The 16160-nt window shown below is 42.8% G+C and overlaps 1 protein-coding gene across 4 annotated transcripts in view; it reads left to right on the forward strand.

Annotated features, from left to right (window-relative positions):
- The first annotated feature begins 1183 nt into the window (after positions 1–1183).
- The window catches only part of zeb2a (zinc finger E-box binding homeobox 2a), a 49319-nt gene continuing 34342 nt past the window's right edge, over positions 1184–16160 (forward strand). Inside the window, exons 1-2 of one of the 4 annotated variants that reach the window (XM_079820821.1) lie at positions 1184–1414; positions 2705–2835. In XM_079820821.1, coding sequence (XP_079676947.1) covers positions 2712–2835 — 124 coding nt within the window. In that variant the 5' untranslated portion in view covers positions 1184–1414; positions 2705–2711. Of the gene's footprint in view, positions 1415–2457; positions 2836–16160 lie in introns of those variants that run through there. The other 3 variants (XM_079820819.1, XM_079820822.1, XM_079820820.1) reach the window with 3 other exon arrangements.

Consider the following 16160-nt stretch of genomic DNA (forward strand, 5'->3'; position numbering starts at 1 on the left):
ACTCGATTCTTTCGTTTTCTTCTCCAGAAAATAGGTCATAGTGTCTCAGAATACAAAAAAATAATCGACACAAATACATTTCTAGGTTAGGGTTTTATTCTCTCGACTATGATCCAATTTCACGCCACACTCTGCAGCGGCACAAACACACATTCATAAAAATAATAATTCATGAAGAGGGAAAAAGAGTAAAAACAGCGTCTAGTGATTCCATGTTTTATGAAAAAAGGGTCGTTTTTTATATTACAATAACAACAATTAAAATAACTATTAATTAGGCTATATAATAATAATAATTATATCAATATACATGTGTCAGCCCATTATTATCATCATATGCGTCGTGCGCAACGAGGGATTCCAAGTAGGAACTCAATGCTCAAGCAGTCTAAATAAAATGCATCGATTAATATAAACGCCTCCAGTGAAATCCAATTGGTCTTTAATGAGTACATCAAACAGCACTGGCATTTTATTGGTCAATTAGTAATGCTTAAAAAATGCACGAATTTAGGGAGGGTAAATGTCTTCACACTGTACCAATCAGAGTACCTTTAATGTATCACGGAGTAAAGATTGAGGGTTGAAGAAGGCTGATGAAAGGAGGAAAGACGTTTGAAAAATATATCGAGATTTGTTCGATTTTGGTGGAAATAAATCACTCTTGATCGCTTGCTGCAACGAATTCAGCAGCTCTGGCTTGAAACAGGCAACACAGAGCCACTAAACTACCACTTTTAATTGCATTGTTCACCCTGGAGCCCATAAGCAGCCCGTGTTTTATACAGCGAATCACATATCAAACATATGCGTGAAAATTGCAAACGAAACATTCATCAGTGCGCAAGACACCAAGTAACAATGAAATGCCAGGTGAAAGGAGCGCGCGCGCGCGCACACACCACACACAGGTGAGCTACCTGTCAGATTAGTGCAGCACCGGCAGCCTCTCGTGCATCTTTTCAGCTCCTCTTCCTTAAGACCATGCTGGCGATGCTCGAGTTCTAACCATTCTTGCTCTGTTCAGCTTACAGGATAGAATGTCCACAGCCTCACCTTTCCAAAGTCCCACCTGTGTTGCAGAACGATAGACGCGAGCACCTGATCTGGATCATCAGACGACCTCAGTGTTTCTCCATCTATCCCGCCCTGTAAAGATAGGTGGCGTGTGTGTCAGAGTCTCGAAGCGCAAAAGTAAAAGAGAGAGCGCAGAAATGTCATCTGAAGAGGCGGAACACGTCAGTGCGTCCTCAGGTTTGTTCCGTGTTGTGGCTCACAGAGATCAGTCCAAACCTGTCCATCAGGAATAACGGTCCCTCATTATAGAGCAGAGTCCTCCTCAGCGCTCCAAACATCTCTGTGGCGTTTTCCTCCCCTCTAACCGGCTCTTTGGGGAATTTTCATATAGAATCGGGTAGGTGAGCCTGTTTCGTGTGTACTTGAGTCCTTGTGGATGCTTTTTATACAGCCTATTTGACTTTTTTTTTAACCCCCTCCCGATTGTGCGATTGCAATCAACTTGGCTTCTGCCGGCTCAGGTGAGAAAGGTGCGCGCGCCTCACGGATGCTGACACACCGGCAGCCTCACGCAGGGATGATGGTGATGATGTCGCTCGTTACATTTATCAGTGCATGTTTACGCGGCTCTCATAAACGGATGTTTTCCCTTTAGAAAACAACACAACACTTTTTTTTTAATCAGCATCTCATTTCAATCTTAGTCTCGATTTTAGGTACACGACTAATAGTTTTAGTTTAAATATTTAGACAAATTTGAATGCATAAATAAGCTTAAAAATAATTTTAATTTTATCATCAGTATCTGCGAATTGTCCAAGACTTCCATCTAAACTGTGATGAGAGGGTAATGTGCTTTGTTTATTTGTTTGTTTATCATGCTTTGTTTCCTTTTGTTATTTTAATGATTCGCCTGCACAATAGTTGCACTTTTTTTTTTACATTGTGATAAACTGACTAGGCTAATATAGATTTCGAATGTAAGATTTATTATAAGCAATTATTAGAAGAGTTTAAACAAATGCAACACGTAATGTTTTGGACCCTTTTCACATTTTCTAAAAAGAAAGACAAATAAAAAAAGGAACTATATGCAAACATTTTAATCAGCACCGTATCTCTTAGTAGCCACTTTAAAACATAACCTAACGGGAATCTTACGTCAATTCCGAGGAAAAGTAATTATGCTTGATTAAATCCAGTCAATCCATATAAGTCAGGCAGTGGAGAAATTATGAAGCCAATATTTACATCCGTCAGACTCAAAAAGAAAGTAACCCACAAGATCTGATGCCTATAACAACTTAAAGCATAAAGAGAGAGAAAAGTGGAAAAAATACATAAAGCATATCCACTAAACACAAGTTGCCGGAAACTTACAGTGCTTTTCATTCTGTGATATGCTCTATACGCACAGCACATGCTTTATGGTGACTTGAAGGTGTCGGTGTGTCCGTCCCCCTTCATTCGCGCACTCACGCGCTGCTGTCCGATCACACACACACTTCAAAAGATCAGACGACGCGCAGGACGCTCACGGTCCCTCTAAACAAACCCTTCTGGATAACTTCATTCGGACGTCTCAGTCACTCTACCCCCCAAATATCATTTGCTCTCCTGTGAGCGACACACATCCTCCTTCCTGCCCTGAGAGTCCAATTGTTGCCGTGTGTGTGTTGGTTGCTAGATCTTGGATGAAGGAGCGGAGCCCATGCGGACTGCTGCCATCTGACCCACTCTTATCAATGAAGCAGGAGATCATGGCGGAGGGTCCCCGGTGTAAGAGGAGAAAACAGGCCAACCCGAGGAGAAAGAACGGTAAGAAAGTGTCTCGTGTCGAAAAACTTGTCTCCGGCTTGTTCTCGCGTCTTTAAAAACACAGTAGGATTTGGGTGAGATTGTGCGTTGTCAACTGAAGCGCTGTACAGAGGAGTGCGGAAAACTCAACGACTGTGTAAACTATTTTGCTGTGTGCTTAAGGTATAAGTCTGCTGATTTAAGTTGTTTTCATTGCCGTGGAAATGTCTAAGTTGTAATAGAGTAGGAGTTAGAGGGAGAGTTCAGATGTGCGTCTATTATCTCACAGCACAAAACCGTTATGTGCGTGTGAATGCGTGCGCGCACGCGTGTCTTCTGCTGGACACAATACTGCTCTAAAATACCTTAAAATACTGATGAAAGTTGTTTTGAGTGTTGTGTTTGTTTTATCAAACTTTTACACTTGTACTTGGTATGGACTTCTGTCTTCTGTGGAGTTGTAAAGGAGTAAAGTAGTGCTGTACGGTTACAGGTTATGTGTTGGGACACTTTTCGTCACTTTCTTAACTTATAAATAGTCACAACCGTTATGACTTATTAAACACATGACTGTTGATTTGTGTTGAAGGGATCATTGACGTGAATTGAAGTAACGATTGTTTTTGTTGGGATTCTGAGGGAAAAAAAGACAAAAAGAAAAGTCCTGGTGTAAGCTATTGGCCTGAGGAGAATTTTAGACACAAAGAAAAACAAACTCATCTACAAACATCTTTTGACTATTACCCTCGCTGGGCCGTCCTTCTTTTATAGATAATATATATTTGTAAAAATAAAAGATTCAATTTAATTTGATCAGTGTAATATTTTTAAAACACTTCTAATTATGCTGATCAGGCTGTATTTTATGCAAATAAATGTAAATAATGCGTTGGTTATTTTGGGAGTAGAATTTGCACATATTCCCGGACTCTGTTAGCTATGTTTGACCTCGATACTTTATTAAATGCGATCTATTGATTTGATAAAAATCAATGTAGCCTGTCGCGGAGTGTATGACACTGAATAAAGTCGATGGGTTGAAACTATTATCAAATGGGAGCAAAAATGAGGGAAGCGGTCAATCAGTTCTTGTGATTTGAATTGAAACAGGAACGCAAGATGTTGGGTTTATAATTATTTTCAGCTATTTGAAAACATTTCCTAGGGAAAACATTAGTTGCTCATTTATTTAACTTTTGAGTAAAATTGACCTTTTCCCCTTCTTTTTAATGACAGAAAATGTATCTGAGGAAAATAAGTAGATACATAATACATATCGCGCGATGACTATAAAACGAGTCTTGTATGAGATGTGAGTTGAGTAAAATGTTTTGAATCGTTTTCACAGGCCGTAATTATATATGTAAATAATACAAATAATACACACACACTAATAATATTGACTAATTGGGTATTTTTTACTAAAACGTATTTGTGATTCTTAAGCTTACATATAATTAGGCTACATAAAATTATATTATTATTTTATATGATCCGTTAAAATGTATTATTGAATGTATACATTCAATTGTTTACTTTATTGCCTCATTAACTCGAGTACACATTTTATCCACTTTAAATATGATACTGAATACTAAAATGACAGATTTGTTAAAAAATGAATCCAAATGTATTTTTATAGTTTGTAGTTCAGGTCCTCTTCTCTTTGCAGCGCGGCCCCACCCCGCTGTTTTGAGGGCCCAATGGGAGGTCACATTAGGCCCTATGTGAAACTCGATCCGCTCTCTGGCTGCAGTTGTGTTGTGGTTGTCATTTACCCTCCCACACCCCCAACCTCCCCCTTTTTTTCACAGCACGTCACATCCAGCTGTGAGGGCCAGCTTGACAAAACTGTCAGAGGCGCAAGACTATAAAGTTGCAGCGTTCTATAGATTGTCATGGTTCTGTTGTTGTTTGTCGCGTTCTCTTTAATAACAGATCACTGTAAGCTTGTTGTGATGCTCAGCTGCATGGGTTTTTAATTTCTCTCTTATTAAGCATAATTTGTCTATGATGTGTACTACAGCTGTCACTTTAAAATGTATTTGTGATTCATTCTCGTTGTCTGGCTCGTTTAGAAACCGATGCTAAAGCTACTAATACAGATGATCAGAAGCCTTTGTGAAAAGTCACTGTATTGAGTCACTGCAGCTAACAGATTAAATCACTTGTTTCTATGAAGGGAACATTGTGTGATATTTGTTCGGGTGGCATAAAGAGGCTAGCAGGTTCACCGAGACAAAGCGCTAAGACAATGGCTTGTCATTGGGGCATCTCATTGGCATGCTCTTATAATCGGCAGTACCAGGGTGTCTAGTGTACTGTCTTTGGCACGTATTGCGCACAACCGGGCCATTGTGAATGCAGCTGCAGCAGATACCTTTCACCCTCCTTTAACCACTTCCTATTAAATACAGCTTTTTTTTTTTTTTTAAATCTTGCAATTATTTATTTGCACATTTACAAATAGTAGTCTCGCTCTCTAAAACACATGTGCACACCAATCTCAAGTAGCTCTCCAGCAGTACCATCATCTTTGCTGACCTGAATGCCTTTCATATCTGCTATGCCATGTTTCAGCCACCCCCTTTGCTTCTTTCTCTCTCTCTTTCTCTCTCCTTCTCTCTCTCTCTCTCTCTCTCTCTCTCTCTCTCTCTATTTTTTCCCTCCCTCACTCCCTCCTCCACCACACACCCCCTCAGTAAACACCCCCGAGGGCAGAACAAAGAAAAGGAGCTCCTCTCCTCCTTCTTAATCACAATTCAGCCCTTTCACTGCCGCCAGGCCACTCTCTCGCTTTCAGCATCCCAAAGCCAGAGATGAAAAGAGCGCAAGAGAGAAAGGAGAAAGGGAGAGCGAGCGAGTGAGGAGAGAAAAGGTGGAAACTATGATCTAGAGCTAGAGGTATAGAGGTAGAGTGACATAACTTTGGTGCCTCTTTGCGATTGTTAAACTCCCTTGGTTACGCTGCCCACGCCAGTCAACTGCCCCAGCGAGGGACGGGGTCCTTACTAATGGCTAGATAATGTTACTGGATGCCAGTCTGGAACTATTAACGGCCGAATAGCAGACGAGAGAGAGAGTGAGAATAGGGAGGGACTTTGAGAGACAAAAAAAGAGAGACACTGATAAGGTTAGCAAGAATTGAGTGAGAGAAAACAAGTTAGCGTGTGTATACGGGAGGGGGCCGGGGGGCAAGCAACAGATTGTTTTATGGACCCAAAAGAAATATCACAAGTGCTTGAGACTAAGTGGAATCCATTTTTAAAGTGCTGCTACAGACGTTAGGTGTTAGTTGTTTATGTTGTCACTTTGTAGCAAGATCACACGCTCAATTTTAGCGGGCTTATTTTGACTAGATTCTTTTGGTGATATTTTGTACCCCCCTCCCCACCCCACCCCACCCCATCCCCACCATAAAGTTGCCATACATCTGCCATATTCAAGATAAGCCAACGACCCAGATATAGAGATAAGAGAAACGGGACGTTGGTCTTTACAGATTCATGGATTTGTATGGGTGGTGGGACAGATGCCACTCTCAGGACCGACACTTTCTAGCAGTCCATCGCTTTCACGAAGTGAGACAAAACATCCAGTCAGGGGCCAAACGCCTGTGCCTTTTCACTGACAGACAAGACATCCATTATTGTGTTAGCCTTTCATTCGCTTTTCCCCCTGTACCTCAATAGGTCAGGGATCACAAATGCAAATCCACAGGCATACCAAGAGAGAGAGGGAACGTAAGAATACTCAAATGCACCATGTGATATGAATTCTTAATTTTATCTGTTTCGCTCCCTCCCCCCTCGACTTTTTTTTGTTTGTAAGAAAAGGAGATTATCTGTACACCTTCATTCAAGTCCCCTCCCCTTTCAGCTGGGCCAAGCTGTGCAGGATTTAGGCCGATTTACTTCAGCAAACACCTATGGACACTGGGGAGGGGACGGACCCTGCTTGGAAAGAGGGGGTCCTTTGTTTGCTGGGGTGCAGAAGGCCTAATGCTTCACCGGGCGGCCGTATTATCGCATTAAGCTGTATGCTGGTGGCCCAGGGAGGCTGGTTAAAGCTAAAGCAGTCTGCTATCTGCCAAAGACAAGGGAACATACATTAGTGTGGAGACGTGCCCCCATTGTGTGCCTCAAACTTCTTCTCTGGACGCAAGAGATTAGATGGGTCTAGGTAGAGGAGTTGTCTCGGGAGCATCTGCAAAAAAGTGCATTGTGGTCTGAGTCCATGCCGATTCAAAGAGGTCCTGCTGAAGCTTGTGATATTTTGGAATATTTGCTAGGAGATGCTTAGATTCCTATATACTTTGTGGCAGGAAACTGTCTAACCATCCGTGGCATAACTATGGTGTTTTTATTCCAAGTTAAGCTACATTAAGCCCATCCCCCAGTTTGTTTCTTTCTCCAAGCTAGTGCAGAGAGCTTTATCTGACTCTGTTCTCCTAACATCTGTCACCGCTAAGAGGGACAGGAGAACACCACCGGAGGCTTCGTTAGTCCTGTGTCACTTGTGACTAACCGGAATGGGCAATTCACAGTAGTGAGTCTGTTCCCCCCTCTTTTCTCCCGCTCTCCCACTCTCTACTAGATGATACAGCTTCAAATACCACAGCTCTTGTTTTATGCAGTCCATCGCTACGTTGGGTGTGGGTAGTTTGCCTAAGAGTGCCAAAAACACCCACGTCGGCCATGGTGATCAAGATAGCGTGCGATGTTTCCATAGTCAGAGGCTGTACTTTACAAGTTATCTGTTGTTGTTCAAGGTGCTCGGCCGTGGACGTGTATGTTTGTGGTTCAAGGTGACTGACAGAGTTTGTTGTGCGTCTTCCCCCTAACTAACCATGTGCACATTTTCTTCATGAGTGAGTACAGAGTAGCGCTGTGACATTTTGTGGCGCCGAATTGCCGTTAGCCTAAACAGCGAGGATTTACCAAGGTCAATAATGAGGTATGTCACTGCAGGCAGCAGAAATAACAGTCCCGGTGATAATGAATGGAACTAAGGTTGAGCTTGACTGGGATGTCTGTGTGTTTGTGTTGTTGTCAATATAACGTGCAATAAAAAAAATTGATAAGCTTTTGATAAAAGTTGTTTTTCATGCATTTAACCGCTCCATTTTTTCCCTATTTCTCGACAGTTTGGAATCACTGCTAATTGTTCCCTCAAGTCCGACTTATGTTTGTCCACACATATGGATGCTCTCTCACAAACCCCACACGTACACCGTACGCACTCACATGGATATGTCCCGTTTGATTAGTGGAACACCTCCGGCAAGGTCACAGACACATGGAACAATCAATAACGGATCGGTGGATTAAGGTGTCATGACATCTGTGGGCCCAGACCTCCCATGTATGGGTGAATGCCTCTTAAAGCCCACTCTGTTGACAATGCTCCCGCCCTAATGCCAGATCTATATTACAGGCCCAAAGAGTCCGTGTCCATGGGCTGCGGCCTTGCTGCCAGTCATCTGCGTTTGAAGGTTTCCCCTCACTGAGCTGTTAGGAAAACACAGGCTGCGTCTGTCGGCGCGTATCTTCCCTTTGCTGTGATGAGGGTGGAGATGTTGGCCTGTGATACAGTGGTTAAGTAATTGGAATAGATTGCTCTCAGAGATTAGCTTGAGTGTAATGGCCTCTTTCATTCTGACCCACAGTCACAGGCACTGCTCTGAGATCAGACTAAACATGCGCGTCTATGTTGGAAGGGCTGATAGCTGTAATTACATCAGCCTTGTTATCTAAACTCATACTTATTCAGTCATCAATTTTCAACATAAAAGTGAAAGTAAAAGGACTGGCAATGGGCTCTGACACAGATTCTAAAGTGTGAAAAGGTGGTGCTATTCCCAGCACTTGCCTGGGACAGAGGGGCTGTGGGCACTGTCATAAGCAAATGTCAACCTGCTACCTCAGGAAATGAACACTACTGAGGAATTACTCCTGACAGCATTCCTTCTATGCCTCCCGTTTGACAGACTGCGTTTGTAGCACTTCACTCCCCGTCACTCCTCAAATCTGCTGTGTCTTATCATTATCTGAGGTGAGGTTTTGAAAGCAGTCACCGAGCTCTGCCTTTTCTGGTTTACTGCTTTTCCTACTGTCCACCAGCAGGGCTCTCATCTGAGATTACAGGGCATAACTTTTTTTGAGGGTTGCAGGTCTAGCAATTAAAGTAATGAGGAGACTCTCCACTCACAGAAGCCAAGGCATGAGTGTAGTGCTGACTTGCTGCCTTTCAAGTCGATAACTCCTGGCCCACAACCTCGGGCAAGGCATGCCTGCTCCTTATCAGGGAGGATGTCCTGTGCTTTACATTCCTGGGCTAAATGATCCTCTTCCTTAGTGTAAGCGCTAGCACTCAGGAGGATTGGATCTGATGGCCCAGTCAAAGCAGCCTCTGGTTGCTACAAATGAGACAGCATGGACTAGCACTTTCCCTCACTTCAACTGGTGCATTTATTCACAATAGGGAACCTGAGCTGCTCAACGGTGTTTAAAGCAAAGTTTATTTAACAGAGTGTGGGATTTTATTTATTTATTTTTTTAGATTTGAGAATTTTAAAAGCAAGCAGGGTTTGGTCCGTTTCTACTTAACCTTAGCTGTGAAGTGCTAAAGTTGTCAATTGCTTGACTGAATGATGCTAGACTTCCTTATATTGATGTACAATGTGCCCTGAGGGTCTACTGTAACTGAATGATGTCAGGCCTTAATTGTGTTCCAATTGCTAGGCAGTAGTGGGATTGAATTGCCATGTGTGCCACTGATCCAGATGGTACAACTGAACCCACCTTTTCAGGCTGGCAAAATCACTGGTCTTAATGCCATCGGCTTTTCAAGTTTTACAATGGGCCAGGCCTCGTTATTACCAACGGCGGCCTCTTTGGCGAGACTGCCATAAAGAAAGTGTTCCTCAGCAATTAAAGCTAATGAAATATTCATGTGTGGCACCTTCCTCAGCCATCCTCGCAAATGAGCAAGCCATGCCACCCCCCCCCCCCCCCCCTCAAAGCAACTCCCAGCTTTATTATGGTGGTAGCCTGGCATGTCTGCAATTAGTGCGCTGTCTAGCAGTGCTGGCTGGGTATGGCGGGTAGCGATTGGAGGAGAGGGGAGGGGAGTGTTAGAGATGTTGAGGAGGTCACGTGATGCTTTGGGAAGGTACACAGGAAATGGAAAAGGGGAAGGACCAATCAAGCCATTTGTAATGCGAGGGTGGCACCGCCTGCTGATTCACTTCACACTCCAGCTTTTGTGCAAACATGCAGGGAGGCAAGGATAGTGGTACTTGTGTAGAGGTTTGAGGTGTGAGACAGAGAGTTATTATATGTTATGTGCGTGGAGTGCTTATTGATAATGCAGAGCTAATTTTCTCCATTTTACAATGTACTCCATTTGTATACGATGTATCTATTATTGAAAAATTCCTTTCGCTATGTTGTATTAGAAAACAGGACACAGCTCAAAAAAAGCTAACAGCTGTCGATCCACTAGTTGATCTCTCTCTCTCTCTCTCTCTCTCTCTCTCTCTCTCTCTCTCTCACTTTCACACACATAATGTTTCTTTCTCTTCTTCCTTCTTTCTTTCTCTAATATCTCACACATTGAGACAGATGGACACAGATCCTAATGCTGTTTTGCTGAACCAAAGACAAATGTGGGAGGAAACATTGGATAATTGCTTATTCAGATTTTTACCTGTGATCTTTCCAGTTATATAACACACCATTTGTTATGGCAGTCAAGACTTCAGCATTGATTTAAATTCTTTTATCGCACCAAATTAAATCCTACATTTGCATTAACCAAAGACTTTACCCATCTCCACATCAACCTGGAGAGGCCTTTGTCACTTTATGAGGTTTTCACTTTGCCAGTGACCCCTTTGCATCTCAATGAGGTGCCGTACCCTCTCCTCCCTCATTCCCACGCAACGAGGCCCTATCCATGGTGCACCTTTCCTTGGAGCTCTGTGAGAAGTCCCGTGCATCCTCCAAACAGGCCGGCCCTGCCGTGTTTACTGTGGGATTAGGGGGGTGAAGGGGGCGGCTGCGGGAGGGTCTGGGGGCAGCTGAGGAAGAGGTAGCCATGGGAAGGGCCCCCCAAAGGCATGGAATGCCGGTGAGGTCAGCAGGGGTTGGTGCGGGGGGAACCAAAGAAGCTCTCCGGGGATGGAGCAGGTGCTTTTGTGTAGTCCGTCAGGCATCAAAGACGTGACGAGGCTGAAAAGGTTAGTGCTGGCGCTGCAAAGCGAGCACTCCCCCCCCCCCCGCCCCAAACACATACTTTTTTTTTGGCTCCGTACTTGTGAGAGTGGGTGCAGGAGTGAAAGTGAAGACTGGCTCCCATGCTCTGGTGTTCAGAGGTCAATTTTTGTACCTGAATGGGCTCCAAAGGAAGAGAGGTCCATGGCAAATGCTCAAAGTAAAGTTTTCCGCTCTGTAACGGCCTGTTTGCAGGCCTGTCATCACAAATGCGCTTCAGTCGGATGCATAGGGGTCCTGAAAGTCCCATCAATCTTTTAGATGACAGTAAATTCATCATACCTATGAAATGTTTAATTAACCCAAGTCAAGTGGTCATGTCAAGCTACATTATATTTCGCCAGCTTTGAAATGTCACTTTAGATTTGTTAAGATGAACAAAACGTATTTTATTATTATTTATAGTTATTATTTTAAAATTCCAACAAAGACATTTATGTGTTTTTGGAGACTTACAGAAAGTAAAGTCTTTCAAGTAACTTTTTTACTATTATTATTTTTATTATTATTATTATTTTTTTTCAGTTTTGGGGCCTGTCACTGCTCTGACATGGCATCGGGTCAAAAAGCCCAGTCAGGCATAATGCTGAGGAGTCTTAACAGCCTAGCGACAAATTGTCTTGCCTCTCTCTGCACTTGACGTCCCAGCCTCACCCAATCACTGCACCTCATGTCTTTTTTCTCTCCATTAGGATGGGCAAAGCAGGAGGAGGAGGTGAGGTGAGGAAGCAGGGGGGCGGTGGGTTTCAGTTGTTGCAGGTTGCGTCATGGGACCCGCGGTGTCCCCTTTTGTGCAGCACGTCAAATGTGGTTAACATGCGGCCATTTATCTGCAAAGCCCCCTGGGTGTACAATGGCCTGGCTGTGTGTGTGTGTATGCAGAGGGGGAGGAAATGGTAGAGCGGTGGGCTTAGCATCGGAGCGTTCCCATTCTCTTTCCCTGTCGCTGTCACCTCCCCTCCTCCCCTCATTTCTCCTCTTGGCTGCACACAACCCCTCAGTCATTGTTTCGTTCTTTTTTATTTCTCTCCCCTGGGGTGCTGTGTGGAGCGACTAGGTCAGGCGGCATCTGACAAGGTGCTTCAGAATGTTGTGAGCTCCCGTGAGACGGATGGTTCCCCGCAAACGTGGTGTAAAGCATCAGGGTTATAAAAAACAAGGTGCTCTTTAATTCCCAACAGCACCTAGCATATTGCAGAGTGCTTTCTGCAGAGTCAGAACCAAAAGACATTCTGTGACGCTTAGTCATCCTTGTATCTGTAATGTGAAAGGTTCCTCAGATCATGAGGTCCTTTAAGGTCCTTCAAAAACAAAATCATAGCCAGCAAGACAGTTATGGCTCTTTCGATCGCCTAGTTTGTTTTGCCTGAGCTAAGCCTCCTTTTCAGTAGTTCTCTGCCAATAGAAGTGGCATGCATGCATTTCACAGGTAACAAGATTACTCAGACCGGTGATTGACTCATTTGCCAAGGGAGCTGTTGAAATAACCGCACAGGAGCTCATTGTGAGATTTGTTAATTTTATTTCTTCAGACATGATGCAGTCAAACAGAAACTTATGGCGTCAGTTCTGACAAACAGCCTTTGCTGTTTGTGTATGTCTCCCCTAGAGAGAGCAGATGCAATAGGGTCAAGGGCCAGTGTAATGATACAAGTGATGTGAAGGGGGGTGGGGGTGGGGGGTGTATTTTTTCCATGTGAGGCTTCTCTCTTTGCATTGGTATGTGGCCATTGGCTTATATCCATCACAGTTTGATGAGAGAGATGACTAAAACCGTACATTGATAGACAATTTGTCACAATCTCTAAAATTCTTCACTTGACAGAACAGCGCATTAGAATAGAAATGAAATAGGTGGAACTGAATTGCTTTTTGCTGAGATATTTGTTATTGAAAAGCCAGCTCATTTTAGGTTGGACGAGTCACTGCTTCAGACATTGTACTTGTACATGTTGTTTTCCTTAGAATGGGTGGTTACTGTCCCTGGAGGCGAAGAGCTAGTCTGAGAAGCCACAGAGAGCACTACCATTTTCATTTTCCATGTTCTCCCTAAAAATACACCACAGTACATCCCTGCATTTTTGCGGTGGGTGCTGTGAACGAGTCCTGTTGGATGGATAATAGTGTTTCAATCCCGTGTCATGTAAGGGTAACTGATGTCTTCGGGACCAGCCAATAATTTCCCATTTCATCTGATTCAAGGAAGAGTAGTTTACATTAGCAGCGCCAACAAAAACCATCGGCCGAAAAACGTTCCAGGAACCTCCCAACTGACCGTGAATGTTATCTATAAATTTGTCTGCACAAGCTATTTACCCATGTTCACTTGTTGTTGCTTTTTACCTTCATTTTCGTTTCTTTCAGCTAAGCATACTGTCAACAGCGCGCTTGCGTCGAATAAACAGTTCCCAGGCCAGCCCTACACTTATTTCCCATGACTGCAGGGCGAATGTCTTTTAACTGCCTTTCTTATTGTGATTCTAAGTTGACTAACACAGAATAGTATAAGGTGAGATGGAAGCATGTGTTTTTGTTGCTGCTCGGTTACAAATATTTGCTGGAAAGCTGCTCGTTTGGTCAAAAGTTGCAGCTTTATGTTTGAAATAGTTGCTCATAATGTTTCTCAACATAGGAAGTGGCATAAAACAGTCATCCCACATGAGATAACTATGGTCCGAATGTTTGAGAGAAACAGTGCGCTCCAGCTGTCTGTTGCTACTCTACTGACGGCAATCAGCAGCGAGCTGTTGACACACGGCCATCTGTAAACATTTAAAAGGATGAGTTTGCTTACAGTCTCTCCCTTTTAATTAAAGAACCGGGATGGCGCCCACCCTTTTCCACAGGTTATGTGATAACTGCACCTCTCTGTGAAGAATGAGAAGGTCTGCTGACGTCTTCTCCAAAACACTTTAGCAAGGGTGGAGATTCAACCGTGTCCTAAATTAGACACTCTGACATGAGCTATTACAGTGCATGGGGAACTTCCTGTTGCATTGATTTGAACCAGGGCTCATCTGAAATTAACTGGAGTGAATTGGATGAGATATCAGTGACCTTTGAGATGACGCACTTTTCATTTGCATATCTTTCTAAGATCATGTTAAACTAGACATATTTTCTGCTACGGTTGTCAGAAGTATGTGTGTGTTACTATACGCGATGAGTCGTTTGTTTACGGCAGTCGCTGCTGAAACGGAGGGGACCGGTTCTTTCTGTCTGGCAACCAAGTACACAGGGAGAAGTAAACAAACAAATAAACAATGTGGGGTGAGACAGGAGACAGGAGACAGGACGGGAAGGGTGGAAGGAGTGGGAATCCTTCTGGGGCACCGTGTCAACCAGTTCACCTGAAACTAATGCCCCAGCAGACACTCTTCCTTATGCAGGGCCCTAATGAGTATGAGGTTGGCGTGGGAAAGAAGACGGGGAGGCACAAATAGGTGACCCACTAGGCCAGGGTGGGGGTCATACCTCTTGTCTAAGGGGGTCTTTTGTTTGCATGTCTGAGACATGGGAATTAGTGAGACCATAGTGTTGTGTGTTATGCCTGGTTTGTTATGAACAGCTTGAGGGAAGGCATATTACCCACGGATTAACAGTTTTGTAATTATATGTTATCAATAAAGAATATTTTTCCCAGTTGTTTAATTTTTTTTATCTTTTTGCATTGTTAAGAAATCTACTCTTGACCATTTAAGTTCAAACATTGGTGTATTTTCTTTACTGTTTTGTTTGTTGTTTTTTGATCGAAGTAATTAGATGAAGAAAAGATTGCAAAATAGGACAAAACTATAAATCCTATGAATATGCTTGAGGCAGAAGTCTGCCGAGTTTGTAGAGGTGGCCTGTATCAGTTCATATTGACCACACCAATCACATGGTGTAATCCCTGTCAACTGGAAATCTAGGTTAAATGCAAATTGATTCAAGCAATACCAGACAGTAATTAACATGTTAGATGTGTATACGTTCACTAGACCAGAAGGTCATTCATTAAGATCTGGTTATGTCTACAGTTACTATTCAAACCAATTGAAGGAAAAGTAATTATTTTTTCGAACACTCCCTAGAGCAAGAGTCAAAGGGTGGAAGGGTGAAAATATATCTGCAAAACCCTAGATCAAAATAAGTGATATGATGATCCCATGATGATCATGCATTTTTTAATTGCAAAAATAAATGTTTAAAAATATAATATATGGTGAATATGCATATAAATAATATTATTCATTATTATTTTAAATCTGTATGCACTAATTCTTTCTTTCTCTTCTCTCTCTCTCCCCCGGTGCTGCATCTGTTCATCAACATAGGTAAGAACATCTTCATATAAACACACATTTGTTCTTCATTGTGTGCTGGTTAAAGACCCCATGAAGAAAGCTTTAGGCTTCCTCTTTATTATACTTCCTCTGCTGCTCAGTATCAAAGTCACAATTGCAATACGGTTTGCGTATTATTTGGCTCATCCCTGATAAGCAGCCTCACTGTCAGTGCTTCAGTGCTGTGTAAAGTCTATATTGCACGTCCAGCTGTTCAGACGTGATGACTATCTCTGCTTGTGTGGAGCTGTGTTGTTTATTTTTAGATCTTAACTAGCAACACGTTTACTATACTTCTAGGTTGGCAATGCAACAACTGGACTTCAGGAAACCATTCGTTTCTTGTTTCGAATATACATTTTAATCCCTTCTCATGGCTTGAGTCCAATAGAAGCTTTCTCAAACATATATAAATAAATAGCACTCTAAACAAACAAACAAACTTTGAGTGTTTACCAGTGAGCATTTCTTGTCTTAGTCCTTTAGCTTGCGGTTTTCTCTCTGTCAAAGGAGATCTCACGAGTGGAAATATCTGTCCTGTTGTATATAAGGGACGTGACACCATGAAACCTAAAGTTGCTTTTCACAGCAGCTAACAGAATGATTAAAATTAAACCGTTCTAATAAAAGCTGCATGGTTTCACAGGCCCTTTTAAGTGAGGCAACAATATCTCTTTCCACCTGGGGAAATGAATAAATCCCGTTTCCCAACTGTGCAAAATCTGTTCTTTAATGTGTAGCACAG

This window comes from Gobio gobio (genome assembly GCF_949357685.1).
Source record: "Gobio gobio genome assembly, chromosome: 7".
Taxonomy (NCBI): domain Eukaryota; kingdom Metazoa; phylum Chordata; class Actinopteri; order Cypriniformes; family Gobionidae; genus Gobio; species Gobio gobio.